This window comes from Ochotona princeps, chromosome 9, assembly GCF_030435755.1.
Source record: "Ochotona princeps isolate mOchPri1 chromosome 9, mOchPri1.hap1, whole genome shotgun sequence".
NCBI lineage: Eukaryota > Metazoa > Chordata > Mammalia > Lagomorpha > Ochotonidae > Ochotona > Ochotona princeps.
The window spans coordinates 12,953,419-12,969,367 of NC_080840.1; the positions used below are offsets into that span (position 1 = coordinate 12,953,419).

Sequence of the window (15,949 nt, forward strand, 5' to 3'; positions counted from 1 at the left end):
CAACACATATTTTCATTTCAAAAATTACTTGAAAGACATTCAGTAACAATACTAAAAACCCATTCTTAAGTGTTAGACAAGGCTGACCCTCTGGAACAAGGTGTGTGCACCAGGAGGTGTCCTGGTGGGATCCGCTACAGATAATCGAGGTTTTATTCAAAATTACCTAACATCTGAATATAGACAATACATAATGTGCTTGCATGTTTATTGAGGAGCTTAAAAGAATTGCTTTCAATCACACTTAAAACCAAGTTTGACCCCTAACAGACTATGCAGTGCAGCCAATCCCTGACTGCTCCGACAAGCATCACCCTGAGCAGGACGTGTGGATGGGGGGGGGTCCTGCAGGTTCCAGAGGAGAGGAGGGCAGCTTGGCTGTAGGTAGGAGGGAGGGAGGCTGCCGAACTCCCTGTGGGCCGAGGCACTGTCCTACTCGGAATGGCGGTGCCTCTTCTTGTTGTGGTTTTCAATTGCCCTTCGGAGGGCTTCATCCTGGATGAGATCCGACATTCTCATATCTGTGTGGCTGCAGCCAATCTTAGGGCAACTGTGAGGGAGAAGGAAAATCAAGTCATTCCATTTACTTTTTTCTCTTTTTTAAACATATTGAGTTATTTATTGGTTTATTGAGAGGCAGAGAGACAGATTCAAGGAAAAAAAATCCCATTCTCTGAATGACTCTGTAAATGTCCATGATGGCAGGTGTTGGACTAGGGTTGAAGCCAGGAGCCAGGAACTCAATCCAAGTGGGTGACAGGATCCCACAGCTTGAGCTGTCACCATTGCCTCTCAGGGGCCGCGCTTGCAGGAAGCTGGAGACAGGACCTTGTGCTGGAACTCGGATGCAGGTACTTGGCTGTGGGTATCTTAAATGCTAGGCTAAACACCACTCTCAGTTGTCTTAATTTTAATGCCTTAAGCATATAACTTATTTTAAATTCAAGTATTTAAAAAGAGAAAGGGGCCAGTATTGTGGCATAGTGGGTTAAGGTGTCTCCCTCAATGGCCAGCATCCCATGTGAAGCTGGCTTGCTTCATTTCCCATCCACGTCCCATTCAATGCTCTGAGAACACAGCAGAGGATGGCACTCCTGGGCACCCATCTGGGAGACCCAGAAGTAGCTCCTGGCTCTTGGCTTTGCACAGTCCAACCTTGACAATGTGCCATCTAGAGAATGAACCAGTGGATCAAAGATCTCTGTCTTTCCCTAATAGCTGAGTTTCTCATGGTAACTGTGCCTTTCAAATGAACACATTTTTTAAAAAAAAAAAAATAAGAAGAGATTAAAAGGGAGTATGTATTACAAATCAGGAGGGATGTACACACTCATTCTTTTATTTTCTAAACGTCTACTTGGGCCAGGCCCTGTCCAGGGGCTGGGGACACAAGCAATGCACAGCATGTCTGCTTCTTGGGGGCTACTTTCCAATGAGGCACAGAGGCAACCACTAAGCAGCTTAACAGGCATTCATGTCACATTTCCGTTAGAGGCAACAGAGTGACAATGCCAACGGGGAGAGTGCTGGGGGCCAAGTCAGACAGGCCTCACAGGGGAGTCTGTCGGGCAGAGCAGTGAGGGGAGTGTGGGACGCCAAGACCGTCTGGGTTAGGCTGAGCAGCAGCGGGTGGAGAAGCAGGGGAGGTCGGTGGGTGGGGAGTGGTGGAGTACAGACCGAGGCCCTATGGCTGTGGAGAACCAAACAAGAAGGGCGAGTGAGGCTTTGGGTTTCACTGAAAATTTCAAGAGAAGTCATCGTAGGGCTTTGAGATCTGGAGGCTGATTTGGTCCACATGGGGTACACGTCACTCCGGCTGACCAAAGGACAGCACATGGTGAACAGGCAAGGGGCAGCAGGACATGTGGATGGGGGGTCCTGCAGGTTCCAGAGGAGAGGAGGGCAGCTTGGCTGTAGGTGCAGGCAGCGAGCCGCCAGGGAGCAGAGGGGACACATAGAGGAGGGGGAGGGGTGAGCCAACGGGTGACTGGGGTGCCCTTCCTGAGATGGGCGTCATAGGGAGCAGCAGGAGCCTGTGCTGCTCTCTTCGGAATGCCCACTGGACCTTGTAGCCCAGGGCCTGAGTGGGCAGCTGGGGACTCGGAGGACAGGCTGTGACTGAGGAAATCAGCGAGTGAGTCACTCAGAAACGGGTGGAACTACAAGCCAGCTTCGGTTTAGATGTGGTCTCCTCGGAAGGCAGTGGGCTGGATGAAGTCACCTGATTTCTTCTCAATGTGAACCAGATTTTGCTAGAGCCAAGCAGCCAGTGTGACCTAGATCTGAATTCTCTCACTTTACCACCCACTTGCTGCTGGCTGAGACCTTGGGCGACTCACACTACTTTTTATCCTTCTGTCCTCTGTCCCCTCTGCTCAGTCACGTCCATTCCCTTTCCTGCATCCTGTTGCCTGATCATAGCTCTGCCCAGACGTTCTCATGTTCTGGACTTATGTGTATTTCATTTATCTCCAACACACCCTCTACCCATTCATGTACCCATTTCATCCTATGCGCCTGGCTACGGGCTAGGTTCTGAACACATGACTATGACACATAAATATATTGTTCCTGCCGCACAGAGCTCAGACCCAGTGATCTGAGACATCCTGTCTAAAAGTTCACACATATTAAGATCAAAACCAACCAATACCGGACAAAAGTTATAAACTCACAGGGGAGGAAAGTGGATCGCTGGGGCTCCAATTGGTCTAGTGGTAGGAAAGCCTACAGTTGGGCATTTTTCTTGGCCCTGATCCCCGGTGAAGAATCTTTTAAAGATTGATTTATTTGAAAGGCAGAGTTACAGAATGTGAGGGAGAGACCGAAGCAGAGTTCACTCTCCAAATGGTCACCGTGGTAGGGGCTGGGTCAGGCACAACTCAGAGCCAGAAGCCTCATCTGGGTTTCTCACGCGATGGCAGGTGCTCTTTAGGGGTTTGGTGTGACAGGCAAGGTTTAATCTGCTGTACCACAATGCACTGTCCCTGGAGCAAGGAGTCTTTGTACAAGAGGGGTACTGACTGTGATGTAATGAATAAGGTGCTTGATAACATTTCCTTACTTTTAAGATACAAAAATGTACCTTATATAGTCAGGTAATGTGTCAAATCATAATTGCCGAACCAGAGTCATTTGGCTCAGGTAGGAATCATTTTGATGACTGTCCTTGCATTAATTAGGGTAAAACTGCAGAAATGTTCTATGTTGGCTTGAAAATGACTATTTTTATTTAGTCTGTTCATTTACATTCTGAAGCCTCAAAACTAATTATTTCTTTAGGTATGAAAATAAACACAGGATGGAGAGGATATGGATCCTTCCAAGGCTTCCAAAGGCCATGTGGGGAGCTGGTGGTGTAGCGCAGAGGGCAAGCTGCCGCCTGCAATATGCCCATTTGAAATGAGCACTGGTTCTAGTGCTGGCTGCTCCACTTCTGATCCAGCTTCCTGCTTGTGTGCCTGCGAAGGCAGTGGAAGGGAGTTCTAGGCTCCTGGCTTTGGCCTGGTCCAGCTCTGGCCAGTGTGACCACTGGGAGAGTGAACCAGGACTGTGAATCTCTTTGTCTCTCCCTCTCTCTATAACTCTGCTTTTCAAATACATAATACAATACACATGTACATTTCTTAAAAAAAAAAAAAAAGAAGAGGCAGTCATCCTTTCAGAGTCCATGACATGAAGAGGCTAGTCCAAGCAAGTGGCTGAGCCAACCACCTCCTGCACTTTTCACTGCCATACCTCCATACCCTCCCCCCTCCCCACTTCTTGAATTCCCACAGCCAGACAGTGAATAAGCAGGGGACAGGGAAGTGGAGAATGGGGTGGGGAGGACTTCCTGGTGACATCAGTGGTTTCAGTCAGTCCCCGAGCATATTCTGAGGATGTGTGATGCAGTGAAACACACAGCCCAGTACAGGACAGGTTCTCACACTCACTTCCACAAGATGGAGCCTGGGGTGATCCTGTCAGACACCTGCATTCTCTGGGAACAGGAGCCATACAGTCCCTCCCCCAACGGGGGCCAGATGGCCTCCTGACAAGCCTCCATGTGGGAGAGTGAGAAAGGGCTGTGGCACCCTGGGCATGGGACTTAATTCTCTGGGCCTTGGTTTTTCCCGCTGAAGAGATGAAGGTAGTGTACTGGGCCACTAGGAAAGGCAGGAGGTCCATGGTGGCCAGAGCCAAGCAGCTTGGTTCAGGATCTGCCGGGCAACCACACACAGGCTCCCAGGAAGTGTGTGGAGAGCCGGTCCCATGGACAAGGTCAGCATGCTGTGGGGATGCTAACAGCATCTGGCTGGCCTTGGGGAAGGTCAGGGAAGGCTTCTGAGAGAAGAGGAGGATGCAGGAGCCTGGGGAAAATTCATTTCTCACTCTGCCTTGAGCAGCCATTCATGAGTTTCTAAACTCAAAAGGACAAGAAAAGGCCACCATGCCAGGGTCCTGAATCAGGGCACACCTTGGTTGAGATACCACTGTATGGCAGGATTAGACCTTAATCCCCATGACATCCTGGTGAGCAGGTTAGGTGTGGCACCACCCATCCTCAGCAGCAGTCAGACCCACAGGCCTGGAAGGAGAGGCGGGGTCTCAGACCAGGGTCACTGGCAGGGCAGAGCACTCCCTGGTGGCTTGGGACAAGCACAGAGGCAGCTGCTGAACAAACTGCACTGGGTCTTGGTGGGGCAGTGGGGCAGCGGGCAGCAAGTTGTGGTGAACCTAGGCCTTAGCGCTAGCTCAAGGGGACAGATTCTGAATTCAGAAGTTCATGGATTCAAGGATCGGTCCACAAGCTCGAGAAAACAGGGCTATGGATGTCTCCGTACGTCCCAGTGGGATGGAGTCCCATCACACCTAAACACAGAGAGGAACTTCATCCTGCTCTTGCTGAGTCCAGAAGCAGTGAGGGCAGCAGCACCGCCTCTAACAGCCTCCCAGAAGGGCCCTCCCTCCAGCTGCTGGCTCAGCGGCTGGCTCCCCCTGAAAGGCGCTTTCTCCCAAGTCCCTCTCTGCTCCGCTGCCAAATGTCTACTGGTCCAGACCCAGAGGACAATTCTCTACCACCTGGGAGAGGATGCTATTATTTCTCTGTTATGGAAGAAGAAACTGAGACAGACACTTTCAAAGATTTGTTTGTAAATGGTGAAACAGGAACTCAACAGCACAGCTCTGCTGGAATTCTCTGCTGTTGGACAACACACTGCTACTCAATGTGATTTCACTCTCCCTGCTCTGAAGTATGCTGTCAAATATGGGGTTTGTTCTTTTTTTTTTCATTTGATCTGAAAGGCAGAGAGAGAGAAAGACAAAGACACACACACACACATACACACACACACACAGGTATTTTACATCTGCTGGTTAAATCCCCAAATGTTTGCAGTAGGCCAAAGCCAGGAGTCTAGACCTCCATCCAGCTCTGCCACATGGGTGGCAGGGACCCAAGTACTTCAGCCATCATCATTTGCTGCCACCCAGGAAACACATCAGCAGGAGACTGCACTGGCACCACAGGAGTGGGACTTGAACAAGACATTCCAACACTACGTGCAGTTGTCCCAGGTGGAGACTTAAGTGCTATGCCCAACACCTGCTCCATAGTTCCTGTTCTTAGATAAAATGTCAGGAAAAAAAATACTGTGATAAAAGTGGCAATCTTATTACTACGAAAACTGCAAGGCGACTTTATTTCTAACATTATAGTCTTCTTACTAAGAGACGTATTTTACAAAATCACTCTAATACTGTGACTGGCTAGGATTAACTTCTCACCAATACTACTGTGACTCAAGCCAGTGGACGGAGGCCTTCTCGGTTACTGATCATGCACGGGAAAATTCAGACAGCCCAGTCACACCATGTACCTGGAACTCCAGTCTAACAAAACATATTTAGAACATTCTAGGAGGAAGAAAGGAGATGTCTCAAACTGGATGTGTCACAGATCTTGTTAAACAAAAGAAGCCCAGGACTGCTCACCACCTCAGCATGCACTGCAGGAAATGGCACCAGTCCACGCTTTGTGGGGAATTCTGGAGTGGTGTGGGAATTTGGCGTAGCAGTGAAGTTCCCGACTGCAGCATCTGCAGTCTATATTGGAGTGTCGGGGTTTGAAGCCACTTCAGATTCCAGCTTTTTGACAATGTGCACTGACAAGGTAGCAGCTGATGGCTCAGGTGACTGGATCCCTATCCCTCACAAGGCATTTCTTGACTTTGGCCTTGCCCAGCCCCAGCTGTGGGCATTTGGGAAGTAAAAGAGCAGATGAAAGAGAGCTCTGTTTGTTTGTTTCCTTCCTTCCTTCCTTCCTTCCTTCCTTCCTTCCTTCCTTCCTTCCTTCCCTCCCTCCCTCCCTCCCTCCCTCCCTCCCTCCCTCCCTCCTTCCTTCCTTCCTTCCTTCCTTCCTTCCTTCCTTCCTTCCTTCATTTACTTATTTATTTGAAAGAGAGAGAGAGAAAATAAAAATCTTCCAACTATTGGTTCACCGCCCACATGGCCGCAATAGCCAGGGCTGCGTCAGGTAGAAGTGAGGAGCTGGGAGCTATCTAGGTTTCCCAAGCACTGCAAGGGCCAAGGAGTTGGACCATCTTCCGTTGCTATTCCAATCACATTAGCAGGGAATTGTATCAGAAGTAGAACAGTCAGGATTCAAGCCAGCATCTTTGTGGGATGCTGGCACTATAATGTGCAGCTTTATCCACTATGCCATGGCACCGTTCTACCTCATGCCTTTTTAATCCATCCCTTGCATTGCTACAGGAGTAACATCAACTCCAGGTTGGTGCTCCTCACTCCTTAAAAGCCTTGCAACGCCTCCCATACCCACAGAGTAGTGGTGGAAAGAATGGTGAGGAAGATGATGTGGGGGCAAAAGTTTGAACATAATGATGTTGGGATAATGTCTACTGAATCTTACTGTGTGCCAAGTATCTGAAGTACTTCACACGTATCTTATTTAAATTTCAAATAAATCTTTGAAGTAATGACAACTATTATCATCAACTTACATGAAGGTACTTCAAAAAAATTCATACAAAAGGGGCTGGTGCTGTGGCTCAACAAGCTAATACTTCACCTTCAAGGGCCAGCATCCCATATCATGTCCCAGCTGCTCTACTTCCCATGTAGCTCCCTGCCTGGGACTGGGAAAGCAGCAGAGGATGGCCCAAAGCCTTGGGACCCCGCACCCATGTGGGAGGTGTAGAAGAAGCTCCTGTTTCCTGGCTTCAGATTGGCTCAGCTTTGGCTGTTGTGGCCATTTGGGAATGAACTAGGGCACAGAGGAGCCTTCTCCCTGTTTCTCCTTCTCTTTGTAAATCTACCTTTCTAATAAAAAAAAAATCAACGAATCTTTAAAAAAAAAGTTAATGGAAAAGCATAATTAAAATGTAACTTTATTGTGGTGGAAAAAATACTTGAAATCCATGCAAGGCTGCTTTCATAATATGCAGCTTCATCCCCATTCTGAAGCTCTCCCGTAGGGGAGGACGCTGCTGAAATCGTGATATTTAACAGCCTCTAGCATGAATCTCTACACCACTTCCCTATTTGTACTGTCCACAGCATCCTCTTAGCGTCCTCTACTAGACAGCAACTATAGTTCTCTCCACTGTAAACTAAGCAGAAGGGCCTCAATGAGTGAGCTCCTGGAGCAGACTCCTTCCTCCGCAACAGTCTCTGAAATCCTTCCCACTCTGTGAGGCCAGCTACAACCACCACTTTGTCTGAAAACCTCCCAGACTATCTTCACTTAGATTGAATGATTATTACTGCTGCGTCTAGAGAATTTGCAGAGTTTCACCCACTCCAGTTATGGAAGCATGGTAGAAAAAAAAAAAGCAAACTTCTCTAAGTGATAATTCAAGTGCTTGTAAATATCATGTACTACTCAGGAAAGGCAAAGGACAATCAGAAGGTCAAAACATGTACTTAAGATCCACTGGTGGGCAATTGGCACAGCTACAAAGGTGCTGTGTGGGATGCTGTCATGATTTACCAAAGTGCCTGGGTTTGAGTCCCCACTCTGCTTCCGGTTCCAGCTTCCTGCTAATGTGTGTCGGGAGGAGCGGATGCAGATCACGGAGTTGAGGCCCTGTCCACCAGGCCAGAGACCCACACTGAGCTCTGGGCTCCAGGATGTCAGGTGGCCTGTCCCACATGCCGCAGGAGTTTGGGGAATGATTCTGAGAACAGATGATTTCTCTCTGTTTTTCTGCCTTTTCAGTAAACAAAGACAAATAAGTAAAGACGATCCAACTAGACAAGATGCCCATTCTGGGCGTCCTGACACTCACCCCGGGCCTGTCTGGGTCAGCATCTGCCCTTTCCTTATTTGACTATAAAGGAATGTCATAAACTTTAAGAAAAAAATAATCAAAATTACCTGGGAATTCTTGTTCCTAGCAAGTAGGTTAACAACATTTTTGCATTTCAGAGAATGAACCCAGAACAAAGTTCATAGGAAAGAAGGTCTGGAAATCCAGACATAAAAATTATAATCACAGGGACAGGACAGACTCACTGGGGAAATGAGATATTTCAACTACGAGGTAGAAACTCAAAACAGATAAAAACCCAGGAATGATTATAGTCTGTATCTTGCAACAAGGAGGCTGCAAAAGTCGTTTTTCTTCTGGAATCAGCAGGGTAAATTTCTTGAGTCAATGGCCATGATGGTATCTACAATCCAAACACCCTCTTTCTAAGCAGTGGTGGGGAATTCCAGTCCTAGGTCTGGGTCAGCACATTTCTGGGCGATAGGGACACAAACCACACATCAAAGGCACTGTTATCAAAAAGCTTTTGAGACCTGGTCACACCTGCCATTCCATTCCTGCGACAAAGACAAACCTGTGATAAGCACAGGAAAAATGCCGAGCGGAGTCCAAGTCAGTTAGTTAGAATCTTGTTATCACAGAATCAGAGCCTTGGTCCTCCAAGGTCTGGGGGGAGGGAACAAATACGTGGCAGGGTCTGCAGAACCTTCATTGGTTAGTTATCCATGTGTTTGATTTTCTTGGAAAATTATGCAAGTAATAAAATATGTGACAAGCATCCACTGATAGTTAAATGGTTATCTTTAAGAACAGCGGATGTGAATTCTTAGAGTATTGACTTAAAATTACCTGTATTGCAGGAAGCGGAAGGAAATAAAAAGACAAAAACAACTTACCATTTCTTCTGGTTTGGGGAAGTGCCTTTTTGTGTAAACAGGGACAATTTTAATCTCCCAGTTCTTTATTTTCTTCAGGCTCCGTTTTTAATTGTACACATTCATAAATCTCTTATTAGCTAATGATTAGCCTTCAGTCCAATTTTTTTCTTCTATTTCGAACATGTGGCTCAATTTCCTTCAGCTTTTCCTGAACAGATTACTAATCTTTCCCTCCCGTATTGTTTTTCCAGAAAGCCAGCTTCCATGTTTACACTATTGGGGAGGCAGATGCCACCTAGGGCCGACTCTGAGGACTCTTTCCTTTAGCATGACCCCTGGCACACCAGCCCTGGCTGCCCACCCCACAAAGGCCCCACTTCCGTTCCTGCAACAGCTCACCAGGCCTTTTTCTTGCGCTTGTGCTTGGATTCAATCATGCGAACAATGGCTTCCTCTTCGTAGGTGTGGCCACACACTTTGTTTTTCACTGGCTTCTTCATTTCCAACTGTAATCAAGGAGATGTTAGGCTTTCAGGAATGATAATGATCAATTTCCACTAGCTCTTTTCCCCTGGTCCTGGGTTTCCTAAATATAACCTCCCAATCTCAAGGCCTTGGTAATTAAGAGGCTTAAAAATGATAAGGGAAACCAGGGGCAGCAAGGTCACTTGGCCATGAACTTTTCCCTAGATCCTTAAGGGTATGCTTGAAGGAGAGCTCCTCCCAGACTAAGGGCATCTCCTATATATTTTTAAACCCACATTGCTTTTCTTTGCTTAACTCAATGTGTGAAATTCAATCAGAAAGCCTACAGGAACCAGTTTTGTCTCTGGGAAGCCAACTGCTTTTCTGGCAGGGGAGGAAAGGTGAACCAGTACCTGCGTAATGGGGCAGATGAAATTGGTCTGACTCTGGGTCACGATCATGTCTTCATCAACTCCTTCCGGTGCCTCAGCCTCTCTGTCTGCCTGAAGACCGTCTGGAGGAAAAAGGGGAGCTGTGAGCCTCCTCAGTTTGTCTTCACCCCGAAGATGCGGAAGGAATGGAAGGAAAGAAGTATGTTTCCACTGCCTTGTGTCCTTGCATCAGCCTGTGTGTGAGGCACTTGGGTGTCTATTAACTGCTCTGCTCCTGAGAAAACTCAGCTAGGTTCCAGATTCTGCCCATGCTTGATAAGGACACAGAGATTCAGAGCAGTAAACACTTTTTCAAACTTTTGGGAGTATTGCCTGCTAATGCAGAGTGTATGTGAAGAAACCTGGATACCTGCCTCCTATCCAGCTGTGAGGTCCTGAGTTAGGTGCCCCTGGGGGGAGAGGTGCAGAATACAAAGCACTTTGCACAGCTCCTGACAGGAGCAGTCTAAGTGGTGACTGCGGTCAGGCAGCACTGCATATGCACTGTAGGTTTAAATCCTTTCATGTTTGGGGTTTTACTGAAGATCTCCAAGAAACCTTTTTCATGTGAATTATATTTAACAACATTTGTCCTGATAAACATTCAAGTTGAAGGATTAAGAACTATTTGTTCATTTAAAATAATAATATTTTTACATGTTAGCATAAACATTTTATAAGAATTAAAAGTAACAATATTGCCCAGAATTGCCACCCTGACCCCTAAGTGAGAAGAGTGGTGTTGTTCCCGCCCTCTCCCTTTTTTTGGTAAATATCTTTAATGCTTGGCTGTGACAGAAGCGAAGTTGGATTTTGATATTTGTACATGTACTTAGTGGGTCACAATGTCCTAAAGCTTCTGGAAAAATTTACCCATGAAAAGAATGAGAGTGAAACAGGCAAATGATCTCATTATTAAAATGGGAGTGGTTTGGACCTGCTAGGTGCCCTGCGGGTCCCTGGTCCGCGTTTTAAGAACTGCATAAGGCCGCATGCAAGTGCTGGCTTTGCACACGGCACTAACTGCTGCTTCATTTTCATTGAGCTGTGCTTGCCCCTCACTTAGTGAAAAATGCATGACAATTGATTTTTGAATGAGACAATAGGAGTCAGTAACTCATTAAAGCTTTAAATTTTTCCTAAAGAGTTATTTATTTGAAAGTCATAGTTACAGAGAGACAGAAAGAGAGAGAGAGAGAGAGAGAGAGAGAGACTGAATCTTCTGTTGGTTTACTCCCACTTGGCCCTAACATCCAGGGCTGAGCCAGGTGAAGGCAGGAACAAGGAGCTTCATTTGGGTCTCTCATGTGGTTGGCAGCGCTCAAGCACTTGGGCCAGCAATCTTCCATTGCTTTTCCCAGGCTTTCAGCAGGAAGATGGATGGGAAGTGGAGCAGCTGGGACATGAACCAGTGCTCATCTAGGATTGCTGGCATTATAGGCAATGGGTTAATCTTTTGAGCCACAACACTGGCTCCTAAAATTTTTAAAAAATTACTTATATTCTCTTTATTTCAAAATCAGAGTGAGAGGTCAAAAGACAGATACCTTAAATAAGAGACTAATAGAATTATGATTCCTTATGAAGGACTACACTATTGTAGTAAAATGGGGGAAATCTGTTGGGGGCTGGGAGTTTGGGGGGTGGAATCCCAGCCTGTACGAAAATGTATCACATGATTCAGAATTCAAAATAAAAATATATTAAAAAAAAAAAAAGATACCTTCCATCAGCTGATTCACTCCTCAAATGCATGCAACAGCAAGCCAGGGCTAGATCAAGTCAAAATACTCAGGACTCTGAGAAGGCAATTCAGGTCTCTCCTGTGGGTGTCAGGGACTCAAATATTCGACCCATCAATGGCTTCCTCTCAGAGTACATGTTAGTTAGCAGGAAGCTGGATTGGAGCCTGACTTGAACCAGGCACTCCAACAGCTGTGTCAAATGTCATCCACTCTTTTTACAGAGGGGACACTGTCATTTGCATAGACCAACAGCCTTTTTCAAATACCAGTACTGATGGCATAGTCCTCCTTTCTTCCTCTATCCTTACTGTCTCCTCCTCTCCTTTTGGCAAAATAATATAGACATAGGAACTGCATTTCTTTTTGTCCAAGAGAGAAATTCTTGCCTCTGGTTCAGATGGTTTTGCAAAATTTTCAGTTCCATTGAAATAATGGCTCTGGGTCTCCACCCAGGCCAGATGGTAGGTTTGTCTGCAAAGATACCATTGGGAGTAAGAAAAGAAAATGGAGCTCCTCTTCAAGGCTACCCATTGACTTAACAGCTGAAGCCAGGATTCTCTCTCCAATTACTCCTCTGTTTGGGTTCACCTGCGGCTCCTGGATTAGTGCTGCGTCTATGTCCCCCAGGCAGTTCTCAGAAGGCAGGGATGAAACCTCCAGGTTTACGGCTTCCCAGGAAGAACATTCCCCATCACTGGGCATTAAGGTACATTGCCCACGGTCTTCTAGCTATTCAGGTACCTCTGAAAATCATTCATTGGCCTCAAGAGAATAACCACAGAATTGAAACCAATAAATATTGAAGATCCCCAAAATGTAATGTTGGATGAATTTCATCAATTCTTGATTTGTCCACAAATACATTTTATTTTGGAGCTCCATATTGCCTGGATTTATTTTCTAATGTAATAAGCATTTCCAGGTATACTAATTTAACTATTAAGAATTCATAGCTAATCACAAATAGAATAATTTACTTTAGTCTACCTCCTCCCAAAGGAAAACTGCAAAAGTAGCTTCAAAAACTTGTCAGCAATCAAGCTGTGTTTAATGTTCCCATGCTATGCTTGCTGTGATCTGAGGTGGGGTCCCTGTAAGTAAACAGTGCTCACACCTGTGATGGGTCTTCATGCCTCCAAGGACTTATCTTTGGTATTCATACCGTAAGAGCTAGAGCCCTAAGAGTCCTTTTACCCACTCAATGGTGGATCACAACAGAAAAGTAAGGAGAACCACCAACAAAGAAGAGAAAGCAAGGTGCCAGCTGACAGCGCTCGTGTCTCCTGCATTCACCTTCCCAAGCCTCCTCCTGTGGGATGCTGACAATCAAAGCAAAAGCGATTGTCAGTTCCTTCCAAGGTTCATTCTGAACTGATGGTAGACTCCTAACCTTCGATTTTATACCGTGGAATTCACCAGAAAAATCAGTTAGATGAATAACAGAGTTCAACCCATGTGAAAGATTGTGGGTCTGCTTGTTAGGTTCTATTTTTAAATTTCCAAAGGTAGAGGAAGCAAGAAAGCAGAGCCCAAACACAAGGCCAAGCGCTGGGGAAGGCTGAGTGGGGAACTTGGAGATCGGAGGTGGGAGCAGCCTCGGTGGTCACGACAGAAGGCAGCAAAAGCGAGACTGGGGAAGAAAGGCAGCAGTGAGTAATCGCCCACAGACTGAGAAATAAAAAGAGAAAGGCACTCAATAGCTGCACTTCTCGGGAGACAGAACATTTCCTCATCCAAGCTCTGTGTTTATAGGAAGTGATATTCAAGTGGGGACTCTACAATGCGCTAACAAAAGGTCATATAACTGGCAAGCAATATCACTCACACTGATTTAGCTGGTCCAAAAGCAAAGCCCTCTGATACTTGGGTAAAATGACTGGAGAGATACATGCACACCATCCACAAGAATCACACGTTTTCAAAACGAGGTTATCTATCCCAAGTCATTTACCTGAGAAATCTGAGACCCAGGGAAATGACAGGTTTTGTCAAAGTCCTGAAGGGCTGTAATCAATAAAAGTGTTGCCCTGTTTTCTTCAACTTGTTCGTTTGACCACTAAAATCAAAATATTGGTTCTGAGAGCTCTCTCTGCCCATGAATTATTTTTTTCAGTAATAATAGTAATAATAATAGTACTTCTACTGAATGCCATCTAAACGTACTTCAAAAAGTTCATGAAGAAATGAGCTGTTTATTTCAGTACACAAAAATTGAAAACCATACAATATGCTTATCATGAGCTTCTTGAATGCTTCTCATATGAATGTATTTTAAATTTTTTGCACAAAAATAAAATCATATTTTTACTACATTCCTCAGGAATTTTTTGAAGTACTCTTAAATAGCAGCTACTGTGATAGACACTTTATACATATTATTTCATCTAATCCTAACAAAATCTCCATAAAGAATAAATATATTGTTATTTGCTTTATAGACAAGAAAACTTAAGTTCCATAATACTTTTAAGACAAATGTGGAAAATATCAGTCTTACCATAATGGAAAAATAGGTTAAATTAAGTTGATCTTGATTAAAGTTCATGAAATTTTCTGATTACAGAAAAGCAAGCAATAGCTGCATCACTTCCAGATCCAGCTCCCTGCTTAGGGCCTGGGAAAGCAGCAGAGAACGGTCCAAGGCCTTGGATCCAAATGGAGACCTGGAACAGCCCTTCGCTACTGGTTTTGGACCAGACCAGCTCTAGCCACTGCAGTCATTTGGGGACTAAACCAACAGATACAAGATCACTCTTGGTTTTCCCCTTTCTCTCTGTAACTCTTTCAAATAAAATTTAAAAAGGAAGCCAATTAGGCTAAATCTGGAGTAAATTATTAGGAACACATGCTGGCTGTCACAGTTCAATGGTCTGATACCCACACCTCTGACACAGGTGCATGGGCGCAGGGTGGCCAGGTGCAGGGCTGAAGGGAGAAGCCTAGGTGAGAACTGACATTCAGATCACCCAGAAGGTGTAGCAGAGAAGGACTTGGGGCATTTGAACGTGCTTTGCTTTTGTTTTGTTTTTGAGTGTCATACAATGAACACCAAGGGAGAGAGAAGCCAAGGAGATGCTTGCAGTTGTATTTCTGAAAGGCTGTGTCCACACCCAGGAAGTGAAGACCTTGAGTCATGCATGGATTCGTGGTTCACCAGCTGTGACTGTTAGTGAGGAACCAAACAGTACTGCCTCCAGTGACCCTCATCTCAGTCACCACCTGCCTCTCTGCTCAAAGTACAAGGTTGAGAATCCTTCTCCATCACCGTCTTTGCTTCATTCCTCACATCTGCTCCATGGACAAATTTTGCTCACTGGGGTTCTAACTCCAGTGACCTGGCCCAGGGCAGATCTCTGTGGAAGCTCCCTTACTGCTACCATGCTTCAGCAAGGGCCACAGTCCTGGCCTCTGCATTCTCCTAGCGGCTGCACACCACGGCCCTGGCTGATCCCAGACCGGCCACCCTCTCCGTTCAGTGTCTGTGCATATCAAGTGCTGACTTCTCTGCCTCCTGCCTGTGGGACTTCACATGAATCAGCCCACAGTGTTCCTCTCCCACTTGGTGTTCAGCCTGCTCCTTGTCATTTTAACAAGTCAGTTTAAATGTCATCTTGCAGAGGTCTCCTTTGATGTCCTAAGCTAAAGATGTCACAAGACTTTATCTCATCCCTCTGATATTGCCCACTCGTGTCTGCCTGCCTTCCTTCCTTCCTTCCCCTGCATTTTGATTTAGGACAGAAGAGTGTTGTCTTATTCACTGATACTTCCTGGAGCTAAAGCAGTCCTTTGGCAGCGATAGCAGGGGTTCAATAAACATTTGATTAGTAAGGTGCTTCATCCAACAAGGCAGGACCGGGCCCTCTTTAGATGAGACTGAATTTATTTAACAGATGTGGCAACACAAACACACATCTGTAGATCCCAGTGCACCAAGGAAGTACAGATTTCAGCTAAACAACAGAGAACTTCACGTTCATGTGGGGTGCAGCTTTGGATCCTGAATAACATGTCAAAGCCAGGAAGTAAATATGAGTCTTACAATTACAGTAGACTGTGTGGTAATTACAAAGGAGCATCCAGACATGGTCTTGTGGTCAGAAAAGACATTTGCTCCTGGCCACACACAGCCATAGTGTTAGTCATTTGTCTGTCTT

The 15,949-nt window shown here is 45.8% G+C and overlaps 1 protein-coding gene across 2 annotated transcripts in view; it reads right to left on the reverse strand.

Annotated features, from left to right (window-relative positions):
* Positions 1-391: 391 nt before the first annotated feature.
* The window catches only part of NSMCE2 (NSE2 (MMS21) homolog, SMC5-SMC6 complex SUMO ligase), a 243,301-nt gene continuing 227,743 nt past the window's right edge, over positions 392-15,949 (reverse strand). Inside the window, exons 5-7 of one of the 2 annotated variants that reach the window (XM_004580722.3) lie at positions 10,033-10,133; positions 9,554-9,660; positions 392-550 (exon numbers count right to left, since the gene is read on the reverse strand). In XM_004580722.3, the coding sequence (XP_004580779.2) occupies positions 433-550; positions 9,554-9,660; positions 10,033-10,133 (326 nt within the window). In that variant the 3' untranslated portion in view covers positions 392-432. The remainder of the gene's footprint in view (positions 551-9,553; positions 9,661-10,032; positions 10,134-15,949) is intronic. The other variant, XM_058668491.1, reaches the window with a different exon arrangement.